General features: G+C 41.6%; 1 protein-coding gene across 1 annotated transcript in view; it reads left to right on the top strand.

The window, feature by feature from the left end:
- The window catches only part of LOC311149231 (cadherin EGF LAG seven-pass G-type receptor 1-like), a gene marked incomplete at its 5' end in the record, with an annotated part of 78,976 nt that overhangs the window by 9,644 nt on the left and 51,924 nt on the right, over positions 1-17,408 (top strand). The window contains one exon of the mRNA XM_084186315.1: positions 15,531-16,187. Coding sequence (XP_084042441.1) covers positions 15,531-16,187 — 657 coding nt within the window. The remainder of the gene's footprint in view (positions 1-15,530; positions 16,188-17,408) is intronic.

Genomic DNA, 17,408 nt, shown 5'->3' with positions numbered 1-17,408 from the left:
GAGATTTATGATTTCCTTGATCTCTATTGACAGTACCTTCAGGCGAGCCAATGACAAAAAGCAGGTAATTACATATCCGCGTAATTTGTCATGCTCTACAAAAGCATGTCTGTTTGGAATGTACAGATGTCGCCACTTAGAGTTACAATTTCATGAAAGGTCATTTTGTGGGTGTCATATTGTACATCTGTATGTTGGAATGTGCTTCATTTTATGTCGACTGCCCAGTGATTGAGTTATATTTGATCCTCCTCAAGAACAGGGTCTCTATAGTGGTGTCTCTATGTACACTACCGGTCAAAAGTTTTAGAACACCTACTCACTCAAGGGTTTTTCTTTATTTTTACTATTTTCTACATTGTAACTACATCAAAACTATGAAATAACACATATGGAAGCAAGGAGGCCTACAAACCTGACTCAGTTACACCAGCTCTGTCAGGAGGAATGGGCCAAAATCCACCCAACTTATTGTGGGAAGCTTGTGGAAGGCTATCCGAAACGTTTGACCCAAGTTAAACAATTTAAAGGCAATGCTACCAAATACTAATTGAGTGTATGTAAACTTTTGACCCACTGGGAATGTGAAGAAATAAATAAAAGCTGAAATAAATAAATCTCTCTACTATTATTCTGACATTTCACATTCTTAAAATAAAGTGGTGATCCTAACTGACCTAAGACAGGGAATGTTTACTAGGATTAAATGTCAGGAATTGTGAAAAACTGAGTTTAAATGTATTTGGCTAAGGTGTATGTAAACTTCCGACTTCAACTGTGTATATATATATATATATATATATATATATATATATATATATATATATATATATATATATATACAGTGGGGAGAACAAGTATTTGATACACTGCCGATTTAGCAGGTTTTCCTACTTACAAAGCATGTAGAGATCTGTAATTTTTATCATAGGTACACTTCAACTGTGAGAGACGGAATCTAAAACAAAAATCCAGAAAATCACATTGTATGATTTTTAAGTAATTAATTTGCATTTTATTGCATGACATAATATTTGATACATCAGAAAAGCAGAACTTAATATTTGGTACAGAAACCTTTGTTTGCAATTACAGAGATCATACGTTTCCTGTAGGTCTTGACCAGGTTTGCACACACTGCAGCAGGGATTTTGGCCCACTCCTCCATACAGACCTTCTCCAGATCCTTCAGGTTTCGGGGCTGTCGCTGGGCAATACGGACTTTCAGCTCCCTCCAAAGATTTTCTATTGTGTTCAGGTCTGGAGACTGGCTAGGCCACTCCAGGACCTTGAGATGCTTCTTACGGAGCCACTCCTTAGTTGCCCTGGCTGTGTGTTTTGGGTCATTGTTATGCTGGAAGACCCAGCCACGACCCATCTTCTATGCTCTTACTGAGGGAAGGAGGTTGTTGGCCAAGATCTCGCGATACATGGCCCCATACATCCTCCCCTCAATACGGTGCAGTCGTCCTGTCCCCTTTGCAGAAAAGCATCCCCAAGGAATGATGTTTCCATCTCCATGCTTCACGGTTGGGATGGTGTTCTTGGGGTTGTACTCATCCTTCTTCTTCCTCCAAACACGGCGAGTGGAGTTTAGACCAAAAAGCTCTATTTTTGTCTCATCAGACCACATGACCTTCTCCCATTCCTCCTCTGGATCATCCAGCTGGTCATTGGCAAACTTCAGACGGGCCTGGACATGCGCTGGCTTGAGCAGGGGGACCTTGCGTGCGCTGCAGGATTTTAATCCATGACGGCGTAGTGTGTTACTAATGGTTTTCTTTGAGACTGTGGTCCCAGCTCTCTTCAGGTCATTGACCAGGTCCTGCCGTGTTGTTCTGGGCTGATCCCTCACCTTCCTCATGATCATTGATGCCCCACGAGGTGAGATCTTGCATGGAGCCCCAGACCGAGGGTGATTGACCGTCATCTTGAACTTCTTCCATTTTCTAATAATTGCGCCAACAGTTGTTGCCTTCTCACCAAGCTGCTTGCCTATTGTCCTGTAGCCCATCCCAGCGCAGGTCTACAATTTTATCCCTGATGTCCTTACACAGCTCTCTGGTCTTGGCCATTGTGAAGAGGTTGGAGTCTGTTTGATTGAGTGTGTGGACAGGTGTCTTTTATACAGGTAACTAGTTCAAACAGGTGCAGTTAATACAGGTAATGAGTGGAGAACAGGAGGGCTTCTTAAAGAAAAACTAACAGGTCTGTGAGAGCCGGAATTCTTACTGGTTGGTAGGTGATCAAATACTTATGTCATGCAATAAAATGCAAATTAATTACTTAAAAATCATACAATGATTGTAAGTAGGAAAACCTGCAAAATCGGCAGTGTATCAAATACTTGTTCTCCCCACTGTATATATATACGGTCAGGTCCAAAATTATTGACACTCTTGATAAAGATGAATAATAAATAATTCAAATCCTGAACTATATTTAATGCAAATGTTTTACAATTATTTTATACTAATACAATTCCTCATTGTGAATAATGATGAGTGACATACTAACCTCTCACCATTACCAATAACAGGGGAGGTTAGCATGTCCTGGGAGTATGATCTTTGATCCTCTGCAACTTTCTCACTCATCATTATTCACGACTCATTCAGGATTATCCGTAATCATGGTAGCATCCACATTAATGTAGAAGTGTTTAGAAATATATTATATTCTTATTTACAATAAAAGAGACTCCGAAATGACACAATTCATTATTCACCATTCATTTCTATTGGGCACAAAATAATCTGAAACAACCAGAACTAACTGCAAATGCATCCAACAAGTTTGTAGAGTCACAAGCTTGATGTAGTCAATGAATATTGGCCCAAATAATACACTTTTGACTACTTTATTTATAAGAATCTTTAGGGGTGTCATTTTGACCCCTAACTTTTTGAGAAAAAAAAGTATTACTTCTTACACAAAATCTTTCTCTGAGCAATTGTATTAGTATAAAATAATAAATAAATAAAAATTGAGCATCCAAAATAGCTCAGTATTTTAATTATTAATTTTATACAGTCACTTTTGTTCGTCTTTATCCAGGGTGTCAATAATTTTGGACTTCACTGTATATATACAGTGCCTTCAGAAAGTATTCACACCCATTGACTTTTTCCACATTTTGTTGTGTTACAGCCTGCATTTAAAATGGATTACATTTAGATTTTTTTGTCACTGGCCTACACACAATAACCCATATTTTCAAAGTGGAATCATGTTTTTCAAAATGTGTACAAATTAATAAAAAAAAGTGTATTGAGTCAATAAGTATTCAACCCCTTTGTTATGGCAAGCCTAAATACGTTCAGGAGTAAAAATGTGCTTAACAAGTTACATTTTAGTCATTTAGCAGACGCTCTTATCCAGAGCGACTTACAGGAGCAATTAGGGTTAAGTGCCTTGCTCAAGGGCACATTGACAGATTTTTCACCTAGTCGGCTCAGGGATTAGAACCAGCGACCTTTCGGTTACTGGCACAACGCACTTAACCACTAAGCTACCTGCCACCCACAAGTCATATAATAAGTTGCATGGACTCGCTCTCTGTGTGCAATAATAGTGTGTAACATGATTTTTGAATGACTACCTCATCTCTGCACCCCCCACACATACAATTATCTGTAAGGTCCCTCAGTCGAGCAGTGAATTTAAAACACAGATTCAACCACTAAGACCAGGGAGGTTTTCCAGTGCCTTGCAAAGAAGGGCACCTATTGGTAGATGGGTAAAAATTAAAAAAAGCAGACATCGAATATCCCTTTGAGCATGGTAAAGATATTAATTACACTTTGGGTGGTGTATCAGTACACCCAGTCACTATAAAGATACAGGCGCCTTCTTAACTCAGTTGCCGGAGAGGAAGGAAACCGCTCAGGGATTTCACCATGAGGCCAATGGTGACTTTAAAACAGTTACAGAGTTTAATGGCTGTGATAGGAGAAAGCTGAGGATGGATCAACAACATTGTATTTACTCCACAATACTAACTTAATTGACGGAGTGTAAAGAAGGAAGCCTGTACTGAAAACAAATATTCAAAACATGCATCCTGTTTGCAACAAGGCACTGAAGTAATACTGCAAAAAATGTAGCAAAGCAATTCAAATTTTGTCCTGAATACACAGTGTTATGTTTGGGGCAAATCCAATACAACACATTACTGAGTACCACTCTCCATATTTTCAAGCATAGTGGTGGCTGCATCATGTTATGGGTATGCTTGTAATCGTTAAGGACTGGGGAGTTTGTCAGGATAAAAAATAAACGGAATGGAGCTAAGCACAGGCAAAATCCTAGAGGAAAACCTGCTTTAGTCTGCTTTCCACCAGACACTGGGAGATGAATTCACCTTTCAGCAGGACAATAACCTAAAACGCAATGCCAAATCTACACTAAAGTTGCTTACCAAGAAGACAGTGAATGATCCTGAGTGGCTGAGTTACAGTTTTGACTTAAATCTACTTGAAAATCTATGGCAAGACATGAAAATGATTGTCTAGCAATGATCAGCAACCTTTTTGATAGAGCTAGAAGAATTTTGAAAATAATAATGGGCAAATGTTGCACAATCCAGGTGTGGAAAGCTCTTAGAGACCTAGACTTACCTAGAAAGACTCACAGCTGTAATCACTGCCAAAGGTGCTTCCACAAATAATTGACTTATGTAAATGAGATATTTCTGAATTTCATTTTCAATAAATTAGCATTTTTCTTTTCAGTTTATCATTATGGGGTATTGTGTGTAGATGGGTGAGAAAAAAACATATTTAATCCATTTTCTATTTAGGCTGTAACACAACAAAATGTGGATTAAGTCAAGGGGTATGAATACTTTCTGAAGACACTGTAAGCACATCAAATACCTTTTTTATTTTGGTACTTATGTATTGTATATAGTTTTTTTTGTGGTTTGGTTTTCATATAAGCCCTTGGGCTTCCAATCACACCTGCACACTGTTTATTTTTATATTTTAGTTTTTTATATGTATTGTTGTCTGTCACTTGTTTTCTTTGGTGCAAATAAATAAATACATATACATAAAATTACACCGAAAGCTTAATGAATGTGTGAATAAGAGGCAGTCACAATATGTATTGTATTCAGAGCTTTCTGAGCTTTCAGCGCTTTCAGTGCTTGCTCTATGCAGCTATAATGACATGTTTACATGTGTAATACATCCTGATTGATATACATAGACAGTTCTTGACTTGGGCAGGAGCTCACCTTAACTGAGTTCTGGCACCTCAAATGTTCTACTGCTTCAGTTCCTGCACCTCTTATAAAATATTGGCTTAAAAATATTATGGAGTTCCTGCACCTTAATATAAACAGTACTGGCACCCAAAATGAGTACCGGCACCTGTTTCAATCCAAGTCATGCACTGCACATAGTTACCCAAGAAAGATACATGTAAACTTGAAATTGAATGGACCACTGTTGACTCAATCTGACTACCTGTATGCCAAAACATGCAGAAACATATTTTCCACTCATGCTTACTTAACTTTGTTTGTCCCAAAATGCCCTGCTCTGTTAAGTATGTGGGGAGAGAGCCAGAGGAGGGAATTCTCTATCATCTGACCTATCATTCCCATGGGGTGTCAGAGTTCATGATTTAAGAGAACTTGATGTTATTTAACTATTCTGTCCTTTTATGAGTGTAGAGTGGGGTGTTGGATTGACAAGGCTTTTGGGACCATACTGTTTCAACCTAATTTAGTTATAGAGTTGATTAATTCATGTCTGTTGAATTGAAGGATATATTTTATTTAACACCTTTATTAAATGAAATGGACATATTATTTAGGCTATGCGTGGAGGTATACATATTTTCTTTTTAAAGATGGAATCCTTAATTGGTGAAACTGTCACATCCAGTTGAGATTTTACAACAACAAAGAACAACAAACACTGTTTTCTTCCCTCGGACATCATTGCACGCGCGATAGAACAGCAGCATATGTACTGCAATTATTTTTAACACACTGCCAGAGGCTCCTCTACTCTGTTTCAACAACAAAACAAAAACAATGAAGGTGCTGGGATGAACAGTGGCGCTGTTTCCTCTAATGCGCATTCGATCTCAATGTTCAACTTGAAAGCTGTTTCGGGTTGGAGGGATTGTAGTTGATGAAAGGTGAGGGCCAATGTAAGGGGCCGATGTGTCACTTCCCAAACCAGAAAAACTTTAATGATAATCCTGCAAAGCTTCCACTAAGCCCACTAAATATTCTCAGATCACTCGCCCGTTACCATTCAGGATTTTCCCAAGTTTTCTTCAATGCATTACCATTCCCTGGGATAAAGGCCTACTTTATTTGAGCAAGTTTTATCAAAGTCCTACCCTTTTATTGGTAGTGAATGGTACTACTGGATAGCAGCACACACTCCTCTCAGCTGGCACTTCATATCCGTGGATACTAGACTAAGCACATAGGAATGATGACATCATCGTGACTTAAAGTGCTTCAAGTCCTGACGGATGGTGATTAGGGGAGAATCTCAATTGCATTTCCTTGATTCCTCACGTCCTCTCTCCTTGCCTCCTTCTCAAAATCCATTGGATGAGATGGTCACCGGCGAGGGACTTCTGACTTTCTCATCCAATGGGTTTTGAGAAGGAGGAATCAAGGAAATGCAATTGAGATTTTCCCATAGGATGTGTGACGATGGGGTTGGACTCTTCAACTGATGTCATTCAGTAGTTCATGTCTTGAAGTCATATCACACCTCATGTTGACTTTAACATGCCAAGTGTCAGTGACTTTTCAGTCAGATCCTTTAATGGTAGTATGAAGCCCAGTAGCCCATGTTGGTATGCTTGCTGGCGTTCTTTTTGGATAACAGGAATAGGCTTAGGCTGTCAAGTTGGCAACTATTAAACTGGTTTGCTACACACAGCACTGATGTTTTGGGAAATGTTTTGTCCTTACTTGGGGTTAGACTCACCAAACAACTTATACAACCTTTTTTTGTTACTGTAGTTAATGGCCCGCTTTCAACTCTCTCGGCTACCCCCAGTTCAAGTAATGGTTAACTTGGCCGTCCCTCCTAAAGAAACTGTGGGGGAGGTTTCTATCTCCCTCTAGACCCAAAGTGGTTCAGCCCTGGAGAAAGGGGCAAGGAGGGGGGATTTCAGAGGCTGAGAGGCTTAGGCAATTCGTGGGGTGTCACCATAGCAACCGGAAGCATTCTCGCTCCTTGGGACATTATTGGGGAGGGGTGGGGGTTCTAGAAGGGTCCCTTTTTTGGGAGTTACAGAGAGGGGGACCTCTCGGGCCCTTTAGAAGCAGGGCATTGCGGAGCAATTGTCCCCATGCAGATTTCTGTCACGCTCATACAAAGCTGTTTGTGGGACAGCGACTCGGAGGAAAGACAAAACCACTGAAAGAAGGGATTAGCTTTTTCTCTTCATGTCTGTGGCTCAGTCAGACAAGGATCAGACAGTGGGCCTGTCAAAACAGGGGTTTCATCTAACTAGCTCACATTTGATCGTATAAGCTAATTCACACTTGGCTTCAAAGCACTTTTTTTGTGTGAGATGCTGAACAGCATTGATTTTAAGTTGGCTGTTATATTTTGTATTTTGAGTTGGTTGCTTTTACAGTTAGCTGCTAACTTTATAGTTTCTGTGCAAAATAAGCACTCTGCATTTAGTTTCACTGTTCATCATGAAGCTGCAATTTATTGACACCATTGATTCAGAGTTTGAAGGAATTATATTTGATGAATGACAAGGGTTTGGTTGCCTTTTTTAGTTGAGTAGCACCTATTGTTCCCCTTTCCCTCAGCTACCCACTCACCAGAGAGGGGCTTTACTTTCTAATGGAAAAAAGGGTTGCTGCGTGATACAAAAGGAATTGTTGAAATCTGAGACAGAAAGCATGAGTTCTGTGATGGTATTTTCTTTGAGATTACACAAATACACTGGGGCCAATAGGGCATCACCCACTGCTAAGCTCTCTCTAACCTCTGAATTCCTCAAACACAATTGTGGGAAACTATGGCTTATTATATACATTTTTTTTGATTGAACAGTTTGATTGAACATTTTAAAGAGAAAAATAAGGCAATTTGTTTAACAATTGCATTTCTGACATTCCAGAGTTAATGAACGTTGTTATTTCACCTCAGATATAGACCAGAGAAAAATGAAATGCCGACACAGTTAACGCCCACTCACACCTCAGCGTTTTCTGTTAAAGTTAAATTCCCTTTCAGTTGTGGAAATCCCCAAGCATTTTATTCAATTTATGGTCATTTGTCATAACCATAAGTCAGCTATAACTATTAGAACAACAGTGTAATGATTTATGTGTTGAGCACCTAGCTGGCAGGTTATACAGTGTATATGCAAACCTAGTCATTTGTAGCAATATGTCTGGATTCTTGACATTTGGCAGGGTTCCGCTGAAAGTGGAGGAGTGCACTGAAATCACTTCCAAATTTGAAATCCCTTCTCATTGAATCAAATTTGAAATCCTATATGGCTATTTGCACTTTAAATACCCCAAAATGTCACCATCATAAGTACTGTAGATCTAGGCTATACTATTAAAACTATGCTAATTAGTAGCCATTAGGCCTAATACTGTTTTCTATATCTCTGCCCCATCCACTTTACTTCCATATAGGCCTAGGGTTTTTATTCACCCAGTAGTAGCTCCTCATGGCACTGTTGAACAGACATACCCATAAACTAAAATACCATGGTTAGTTGAGGAAACACCCCATGCTATTCTCTCCTGGTGTTTTATACCTTTGCCATGATCAAAGCCTCAATGTTCCCCACCGATGTTGTTTAGAGCCAGAGGTGGATGAATGGGGACAAGCTTTGGAGCGCTATGTGAGTGCTCAGTCCCTTCCCCTCTCCACGCCACTTTCTCTCCTCTCTGTGTCCCCCCCCTTTAACATGTAACCTTCATTGTTTACCTTTTCCACTCTCCTTTCTTTCCCCATCCTACTTCTTCCTCCTCTTTTCTCTCAGGTCTGAATGAAAAGCAGTCGACTTGAACTGGCCGACTTCCAATGTGAGCCTCATCCATTCCTGAGTGCCTATAAGATCCTTATCATGAGCTTTATGGCAAAACATGGACATGTTTACTGCTACAGGCTTCATTAATTAACCTGGCAGTGCCACGCACACCGCTTTGAAGGCATTCCTCTGGGGTTGTGTTGGGGCGGGTATGACTGTGTAAAGTCTGTATTGTGGCAATAGAATGCGGCCCAAACGCGTGTAAGGGAAAGTAATAGAGTAACTTCCAGTCGCATGTCAGGCAAATGAATAGACCTACCCCTAAGTTAGCCATCTTCAATCAAAGCTGATAGTCTTGTTTCCAGGAAATGGCTAAATGCATGTTAGAGCTCTGATGAAGGCCATACGGCCGAAAGGTTGGTACAAAATAAGAACGTGCAAGCTCAGTGTGCACAAGCTTCTTTTCATGGAACTACAGTATGTTTCAAGTTTTAATGTCACGTGCACAAGTACAGTGAAATGCCGTTCTTGCAAGCTCTAAATCCAACAATGCAGTAATCAATATCAATGTAATTCTAAAAATAAAAAGGTAGAACAAAAACCAGAGAAATAATAATAAGAAATAAGAAGAACATTAGAAGTAAGTAAGCTTATACAGGGTCAGTTCCAATACCATAGTTACAATGTGCAGGGATACTGGAGTGATAGAGGTAGATATGTATAGGGGTAAGGTGACTAGGCATCAGGATATATGATCAACAGAGTAGCAGCAGTGTATATGATGATTGTATGTGTGAGTGAGTGTGTGTGCGTGTGTGTAGGCTCAGTATAAATGTGTGTGCACGTTATGAGTGTGTTGCAGTGTGCGTGAGTGTGCAGAGTCCTGTGAGTGTGCATAAAGACAGTGCAAAAAAAAAGGGGGTCAACTCAGATATTCTGTTAGCTGTTTAGCAGTCTTATGGCTTGGATATAGAAGCTGTTCAGGAGCCTGTTGGTGTCAGACTTGATGCACCGGTACCGCTTGGCGTGCGGAAGCGGAAGAACAGTCTATGGCTTGGATAGCTGGATTCTTTAATGATCTTCCGGGTGTGTGTCAACATTTCCGAAGCATCTCTTGCAATCCCTAGATGTTGTTGATTCTGTGTAAAATATAACAAAGCTATTTGACATGGATTCAGGTAAGGTACCATTACTTTTCCCTCTGGGTAAAGGCCCATGTTCGGGTGCTGCTCCACGCTCAGTGAAGTGTGCCAGCAGGTAGCTTAGTGGTTAAGAGCGTTGTGCCAGTAACCGAAAGGTCGCTGGTTCTAATCCCCGAGCCGACTAGGTGAAAAATCTGTCGATGTGCCCTTGAGCAAGGCACTTAACCCTAATTGCTCCTGTAAGTCGCTCTGGTTAAGAGCGTCTGCTAAATGACCAAAAACAAAACAAAACAAAACAAACAAAACACTTGGGGAGGCAGATTGGCACACTGACTGTTCTCTTTCCCAGGGCTCTTTGTGCGATGGCAGGCCACTGGCCCAGCACTAAGCACCAATGCATTATTTGGGTCAACCACCAGCAAGGCGTTTCTGGCAGAGGTAGAACATCTTGTATGTTGTGCTACTGATCTAGCAGACATCATCTTTCTACATTGACAAAGCCGCAATGGGAGAAACCTGGATCTGTGGAACATAGACCCTGTTAATGATGGAAAGCGAAGGGATGTAATTTGATTAGCTACAATTGAGACACAGAAGGGTTCAATGCAGAGTCAACTGTTAAGTGAATTCACACAGTGCGACATTGCCTTTGACAATCTGTTAAGCTGAAAGAGATCTTTGATTTCTCACAGTGTTAGCCTACATCCACCCAAATTACATTGTACGGTATTTTCAAACCTGTGGATTCAATGGTGGATAATTACATGGATTAGTGTGCTCATATACATTCCAACTGTGAGGACTTGAATTTGAACATTCACAGGGACATTCATTTAGAAAAGTATCTCAGTCTTTGTTTATGTCATTTCAATTTGAAAGCTTCTCATCTTAAACTCTTACTTTGAACATTGCTTCAACCTAAGCCCTATTATGTATATCAACCGTACTTGTCTGCACGACCAGTTGATGTAATAAGACAGACCACAGCTAAAAGCTAAATGAAGTAGCTAACCTCAATCCTCCCAGGAGTAATGAAATAGTTAGCCCCCAGTGCAGTAGCTTGTTATTGGGTGTAACAGTGCCCTGCCTGGCTATAACAGTGGCCCTATTCTTCCTCACATTGCTAAAAGAGGACAAGGACGATTAGGAGCACTCCTCGTTTGGCTAAATGTAATGCCTAAGCCTGTGATGGGGCATAATGGAGTTGATTGTCTCTTAATTGAGTTTTTAGACCCTGAAATAAAACATGCCAAAATGCTCAGTTTGTTGTTTTTGTTATTTACCAAAAATATGTTATAAAGACAGTATTGATGGCAAAAAGCGAATAAAATGTCCAGTACATCCAAAGATGTAAAGCATCCCTATGACATTTAAGATTTATCGATTTGTGTTTGAGGTGGTGAATCCAATTCTATGTTGGGTCGGGTGTTTGTCATTGGAAAGAAAAGTGAGGTTAGGTCTTGAAAGAGCATAGATAAAAGTAGTTATTTGTCTCAGTAGGGTAATTCTGAGTGAAGCAGAAACATCTTCCTCCATAGGACATTTCTTTGTGATAAATTCCTGGAAAATATTGAATTAAATTGATGTTTTTTGTTCCATGTTCACACAGAATAACCCTATTGGGATGAGGAAGGGTGTCTTGTCAGGGAATAACCAACCATGTTGGGAGGAGGGAGGGTGTCTTGGCAGGGAAGAGCTAATGGCTAACGTTGACATTTGATCCGTCTGTGTCCCCCTGCCTGCTGAACTCCCATCTGTCACTCCCTAGTCCGTAATGCATAGCTAGTAGTCTCTCAGTCCCACCTTAACCCAGTCACACAACTCACCTTAACCCAGTCCCACACACAACTCACCTTAACCCAGTCCCAACTTACCCCAGTCCTACACACAACTCACCTTAACCCAGTCCCACACACAACTCACCTTAACCCAGTCCCACACACAACTCACCTTAACCCAGTCCCAAACACAACTTACCTTAACCCAGTCCTACACACAACTTACCTTAACCCAGTCCTACACACAACTCACCTTAACCCAGTCCCACACACAACTTACCTTAGCCCAGTCCTACACACAACTCACCTTAACCCAGTCCCAACTTACCTTAACCCAGTCCCAAACACAACTTACCTTAACCCAGTCCTACACACAACTCACCTTAACCCAGTCCCAAACACAACTCACCTTAGCCCAGTCCTACACACAACTCACCTTAACCCAGTCCCAACTTACCTTAACCCAGTCCCAAACACAACTTACCTTAACCCAGTCCTACACACAACTCACCTTAACCCAGTCCCAACTTACCTTAACCCAGTCCCAAACACAACTTACCTTAACCCAGTCCTACACACAACTCACCTTAACCCAGTCCCAAACACAACTCACCTTAGCCCAGTCCTACACACAACTCACCTTAACCCAGTCCCAACTTACCTTAACCCAGTCCCAAACACAACTTACCTTAACCCAGTCCTACACACAACTCACCTTAACCCAGTCCCAAACACAACTCACCTTAACCCAGTCCCAAACACAACTCACCTTAACCCAGTCCCACACACAACTCACCTTAACCCAGTCCCACACACAACTCACCTTAACCCAGTCCTACACACAACTCACCTTAACCCAGTTTCACACACAACTCACCTTAACCATGGGAGTATGATTTACATTTGAGTCATTTAGCAGACGCTCTTATCCAGAGCGACTTACAGTTAGTGAGTGCATACATTTTCATACTGGCCCCCCGTGGGAAACGAACCCACAACCCTGGCGTTGCAAGCGCCATGCTCTACCAACTGAGCTACAGGGGACCTGATGATAGACAATCTTTTTTAATCCTACCTTGATAATAAAAACTTAGGGCATCAATCCATCAATGGATTAATTTATCTGCTTTACCTCCAATACAGTCATTTCTAGAATTCAATTTCAAAGGGCTTAATAACTGTGTTTGATAACTGTACCAATTGGCATTTGTCATCGTCTCATTAGAGGGAATGGTCTTGTTATCAATCACATTTATTTATAAAGCCCTTTTTACATCAGCAGATGTCACAAAGTGCTATACAGAAACCCAGTCTAAAACCCCAAACAGCAAGCAATGCAGATGTAGAAGCACATCTAGGAGATGTGCTGATGCTCGCATGCCCAGGCGAACAGGACACCCTGGTGTGTGTCTGTCGGGCACTGAGATGCCCTGCCGCTAGCATTGGCACACACAGCCAAAGAGGTGCTCTTAATCTCATCGGTGCCAAGCAGACCGCTCTCTGAATTCATGACTTGGATGTAATTGTGTTAGACTGGGATTTTAATGCTCTATTTATTACCAAAATGCAGCCGGCATGAACTTTTAATTCCATTGTCTGCACCACCACACTACTGCCTACTAATTCATTCTTGCTGACCAGACTATTCCGTTTAATTTAAAGAGAAAAAACATTTAGATTTTTTTAATTAGTTCATTTGTTTGCTGGTGGTATGTGCAACCTTGTCATCACTTTTTGCCCTTGAATGGACCTTGTTGTGGTTTCAAACTGAAGTAACAAGGTGTCTGGCAAATGCTGCCTCTTGAATTTACTGAATATTTCTTCTGTTTGTACAAGCCTCCTCATTTTACAATGGAAAGATATGCTGTTCAGCAACAGTTCATCATTATTAATAGTTAGTCATTATCCCAGAGGTGGTTCTTAATCTGAGGCATTCGCCATATCCTATGTTTATCTAACCAATTGTATCTAACCACCTAACCACTTATAATAAATGCTAAAGCAGGTAACAGGGTGCAGACAACTTACCAAATGTATAGTGTCTTGCCTTTAGCAAGTTGTTGGTTGTGTACCACCCTGTTTGTCTTCAGTCAGAGTGCCTTCGAACTTCTATTGTGATCCAAGCATTTTATAGCTCAAGATTATTTACCAGGATGGGCTTGGTAGGCCTATTTAATGTTTACCTAAAATGTACAGCTTTTATCTTGTATTGCATGATACAACACAAACAAAAGCCTTGAAAGATGTTCTGCAGGCAAATATTCAGATAGGTTTCGTTCTCATCTTGTTAAGTGGGTTTTGAAAGACGTAATTGGAAATGCAGTCATTGGATCCTGAGGTAAAAGTACACGGTATCTGAGTGGGTAGGAAAAAGCACTGATTTGGACTGAGGTAGAGTTTCCCAGATTATAGATACTTAATATACACAAATATATGTTCATTCTAATTATATGGTGTATATCAAGGTCATAAGTACAGAAAACCTCTCTTTTGTCTACAATCCTTTGTGTGTCTTGGCACCGTATGTCTTTGTATGACCAGCTGCTACTGGAGATCTTTCGTGTGCGTGCGTGTGTGTGAGGGGGGGGGGGGGGGGGCTCTTGTTGTGTCTACCCCTGCGTGTCTGGCTGAGTTGACAGTATGTGAGAGGACAGTGTAACAAGAGTCGAAACCTTGTCCTCTTTGTTTGGTAATTATACCACACTGCGTTCACATGATAGAGGGGTACTGTGAAGAACCATCAGGGGAGAGAGAAAGGAGCATGCCAAACAAAGCCTTAACAATCTGGAAATAATTCCCTTGACCCTATTCAACCCACTGGTTTAGGCATAGTCCTTCGTCTCTTACTATATAGTCCAGTAGGGCTATGGTATAGGGCTATGGTATAGGGCTATGGTATTATTAATGCACTGTATTGTTAAAGTGTTGCAACAGTGAACTTGAAAGTGCTTCTACCTACTTTGCTAGCCTATATCCCAAATTCCTTTGTATAAAAGTGAGACAGTGCTGTGGGTATTAAGTGCCAGTCGAACACTGTCAGGAAATTGCAGTTTAAATGGAGGAAACACTGTCTGCGCTAATGTTCACAGGTTGCCTGGAGTTTAACCTTGGATTTGGCACTGGACCACATTATCAGGCTTCACACATATTCCATAATGCTGGACCATATTATCAGGCTTCACACATATTCCATAATGCTGGACCATATTATCAGGCTTCACACATATTCCATAATGCTGGACCGCATTATCAGGCTTCACACATATTCCATAATATATCAAGTTAAACGGAACCTCACTTTTATTTTGATGAGAAAGTGGGCACAGTCAGTAGGAATCTCATTATATAGGCTAGTCATGTTTTTTCTCCAGTGATCATTGTTGAAGAGATCTTGCTTTATTGTGGTGATAATGGTGAAAAGTTATTGGAACATTCTTCAAACCAAAAGGCATTACTTTAAAGTGGAACAAGCCAGCAGAGGTTAAAAGCAGTGCTTTGTTTGTAATTAGGTTAATGGAGTATGTTTTTAAATGTTGACTGACATGACCTTTGTGTCTTTAATGTATCTTTAAAGTGTTATTCTGTGACCCTGGTTGATCCTGGTTGTCTCTGATTCCAGACGGTGTCCACCATGTCACGGCACTCTGCACCCTGCGTGTCACCATCATCACCGACGACATGCTGACCAACAGCATTACGGTGCGCCTGGAGAACATGTCCCAAGAGCGCTTCCTGTCCCCGCTGCTCGCCCTCTTCATGGAGGGCGTGGCGGCGGTCCTGTCCACCCGCCCCAACAGCGTCTTTGTCTTCAACATCCAGAAGGACACCCACGTCCAGGGGAGCATCCTCAACGTCACCTTCTCCGCCCTGCGCCCTACTGGGGGATCCGGGGGCACCATCCCCCCTGGACCTTTCTTCCCCTCAGAAGCCCTGCAGGAGCAGATTTATCTGAACCGGACTCTGCTCACCCTGGTGTCCAGCCAGCGTGTGCTGCCCTTTGACGATAACATCTGCCTCCGCGAGCCCTGTGAGAACTACATGAAGTGTGTGTCGGTGCTGAGGTTCGACAGCTCGGCACCCTTCGTGTCCTCGAATACGGTGCTGTTCAGGCCTATCCACCCGGTGACGGGGCTACGCTGCCGATGCCCAGCAGGTTTCACGGGGGACTACTGTGAGACGGAGATTGACCTGTGCTACTCAGGGCCCTGCCAGAATAACGGCAAGTGCCGGAGCAGGGAAGGCGGGTACACTTGTGTGTGTCCGGAGGAGTTCACCGGTGAGTGTTGTTATCCACTTTTTGGTTTCCTACTTGACTCTTTTACTTTCACCCCATTCTTGATCTGCTCTTTTTCACGTCAGTCTTTCTTTCACCTTTCACTCTGACTTTGCTTTAGTCTCTCTGTCATTAGGGTTAGTCTCGCTGTCATTAGGGTTAGTTTCTCTGTCATTACGGTTAGTCTCTCTGTCATTAGGGTTAGTCTCTCTGTCATTAGGGTTAGTCTTTCTGTCATTAGGGTTAGGGTTAGTCTCTGTCGTTAGAGTTAGGGTTATTCTCTCTTTCATTAGGGTTAGGGTTATTCTCTCTTTCATTAGGGTTAGGGTTAGTCTCTCATTCATTAGGGTTAGGGTTGGTCTCTCTGTTGTTAGTGTTAGTCTCTCTCATTAGGGTTAGTCTCTCTGTTATTTAGGTTAGGGTTAGTCTCCCTGTCATTAGGGTCAGGGTTAGTCTCTCTGTCTTTAGGGTTAGGGTTAGTCTCTGTCATTAGGGTTAGGGTTAGTCTCTCTGTCATTAGGGTTAGGGTTAGTCTCTCTGTCATTAGGGTTAGGGTTAGTCTCTCTGTCATTAGTACTTAGATAGAAACATGCCTACCCCCATCGAGATCTCACATCTGCTTTGACAGAACCTCTGTCCATAGAGTTTAATATTCCCGCTATATTAAAGACACGGCCCACAGCCAAAACCATGATTCTGCAGAGAGGCTATTACCTGTTAATCAAACCCTAGCCTTCTATGCTTTGAAGACTCTTGGCTAGCTCCAGGTAGTCTCAAGTCATAACGAGGGTGATGATGGTTGGCCTGACAGTGCTGGCCTCAGGTTTCGCACACTTTCGAGAAAAATATCCCTCGTAATTCCCTCCAAACCGGAGATTATCCGTCTTACAGTCGGGTCATTACCCGCTGGAATTCCGAGCCCCGTAAGTCATAGGTGTTCTCTTTATCCAGATCTTGTCAGGGTAATTTGCAACACACAACACCCCACACTAGGAGCTGGAAATAGATCTGGTAGTGGCACATTGGAATGCAAAGACCTTGTGGGGTTGACAATTGTTCCTTTTGACCTGTGGGAAAATCATCTCTTGACTCCTTGGTGCTCTCTTTCATAATATGTAATACAATGACCCTTAAAGGGTGACACAATCCCACCGGACCTTCCACACACATTTCTCTGTAGTCTTCCTGTCTCTGTTCTCTATCGCTTCAATATAAAAGCCTTAT

This window comes from Coregonus lavaretus (assembly GCF_964263955.1).
Source record: "Coregonus lavaretus genome assembly, chromosome: 21".
Classification (NCBI taxonomy): domain Eukaryota; kingdom Metazoa; phylum Chordata; class Actinopteri; order Salmoniformes; family Salmonidae; genus Coregonus; species Coregonus lavaretus.
Note: the sequence above shows the minus strand (reverse complement) of the source record. Positions and strands in the feature narration are given on the sequence as shown.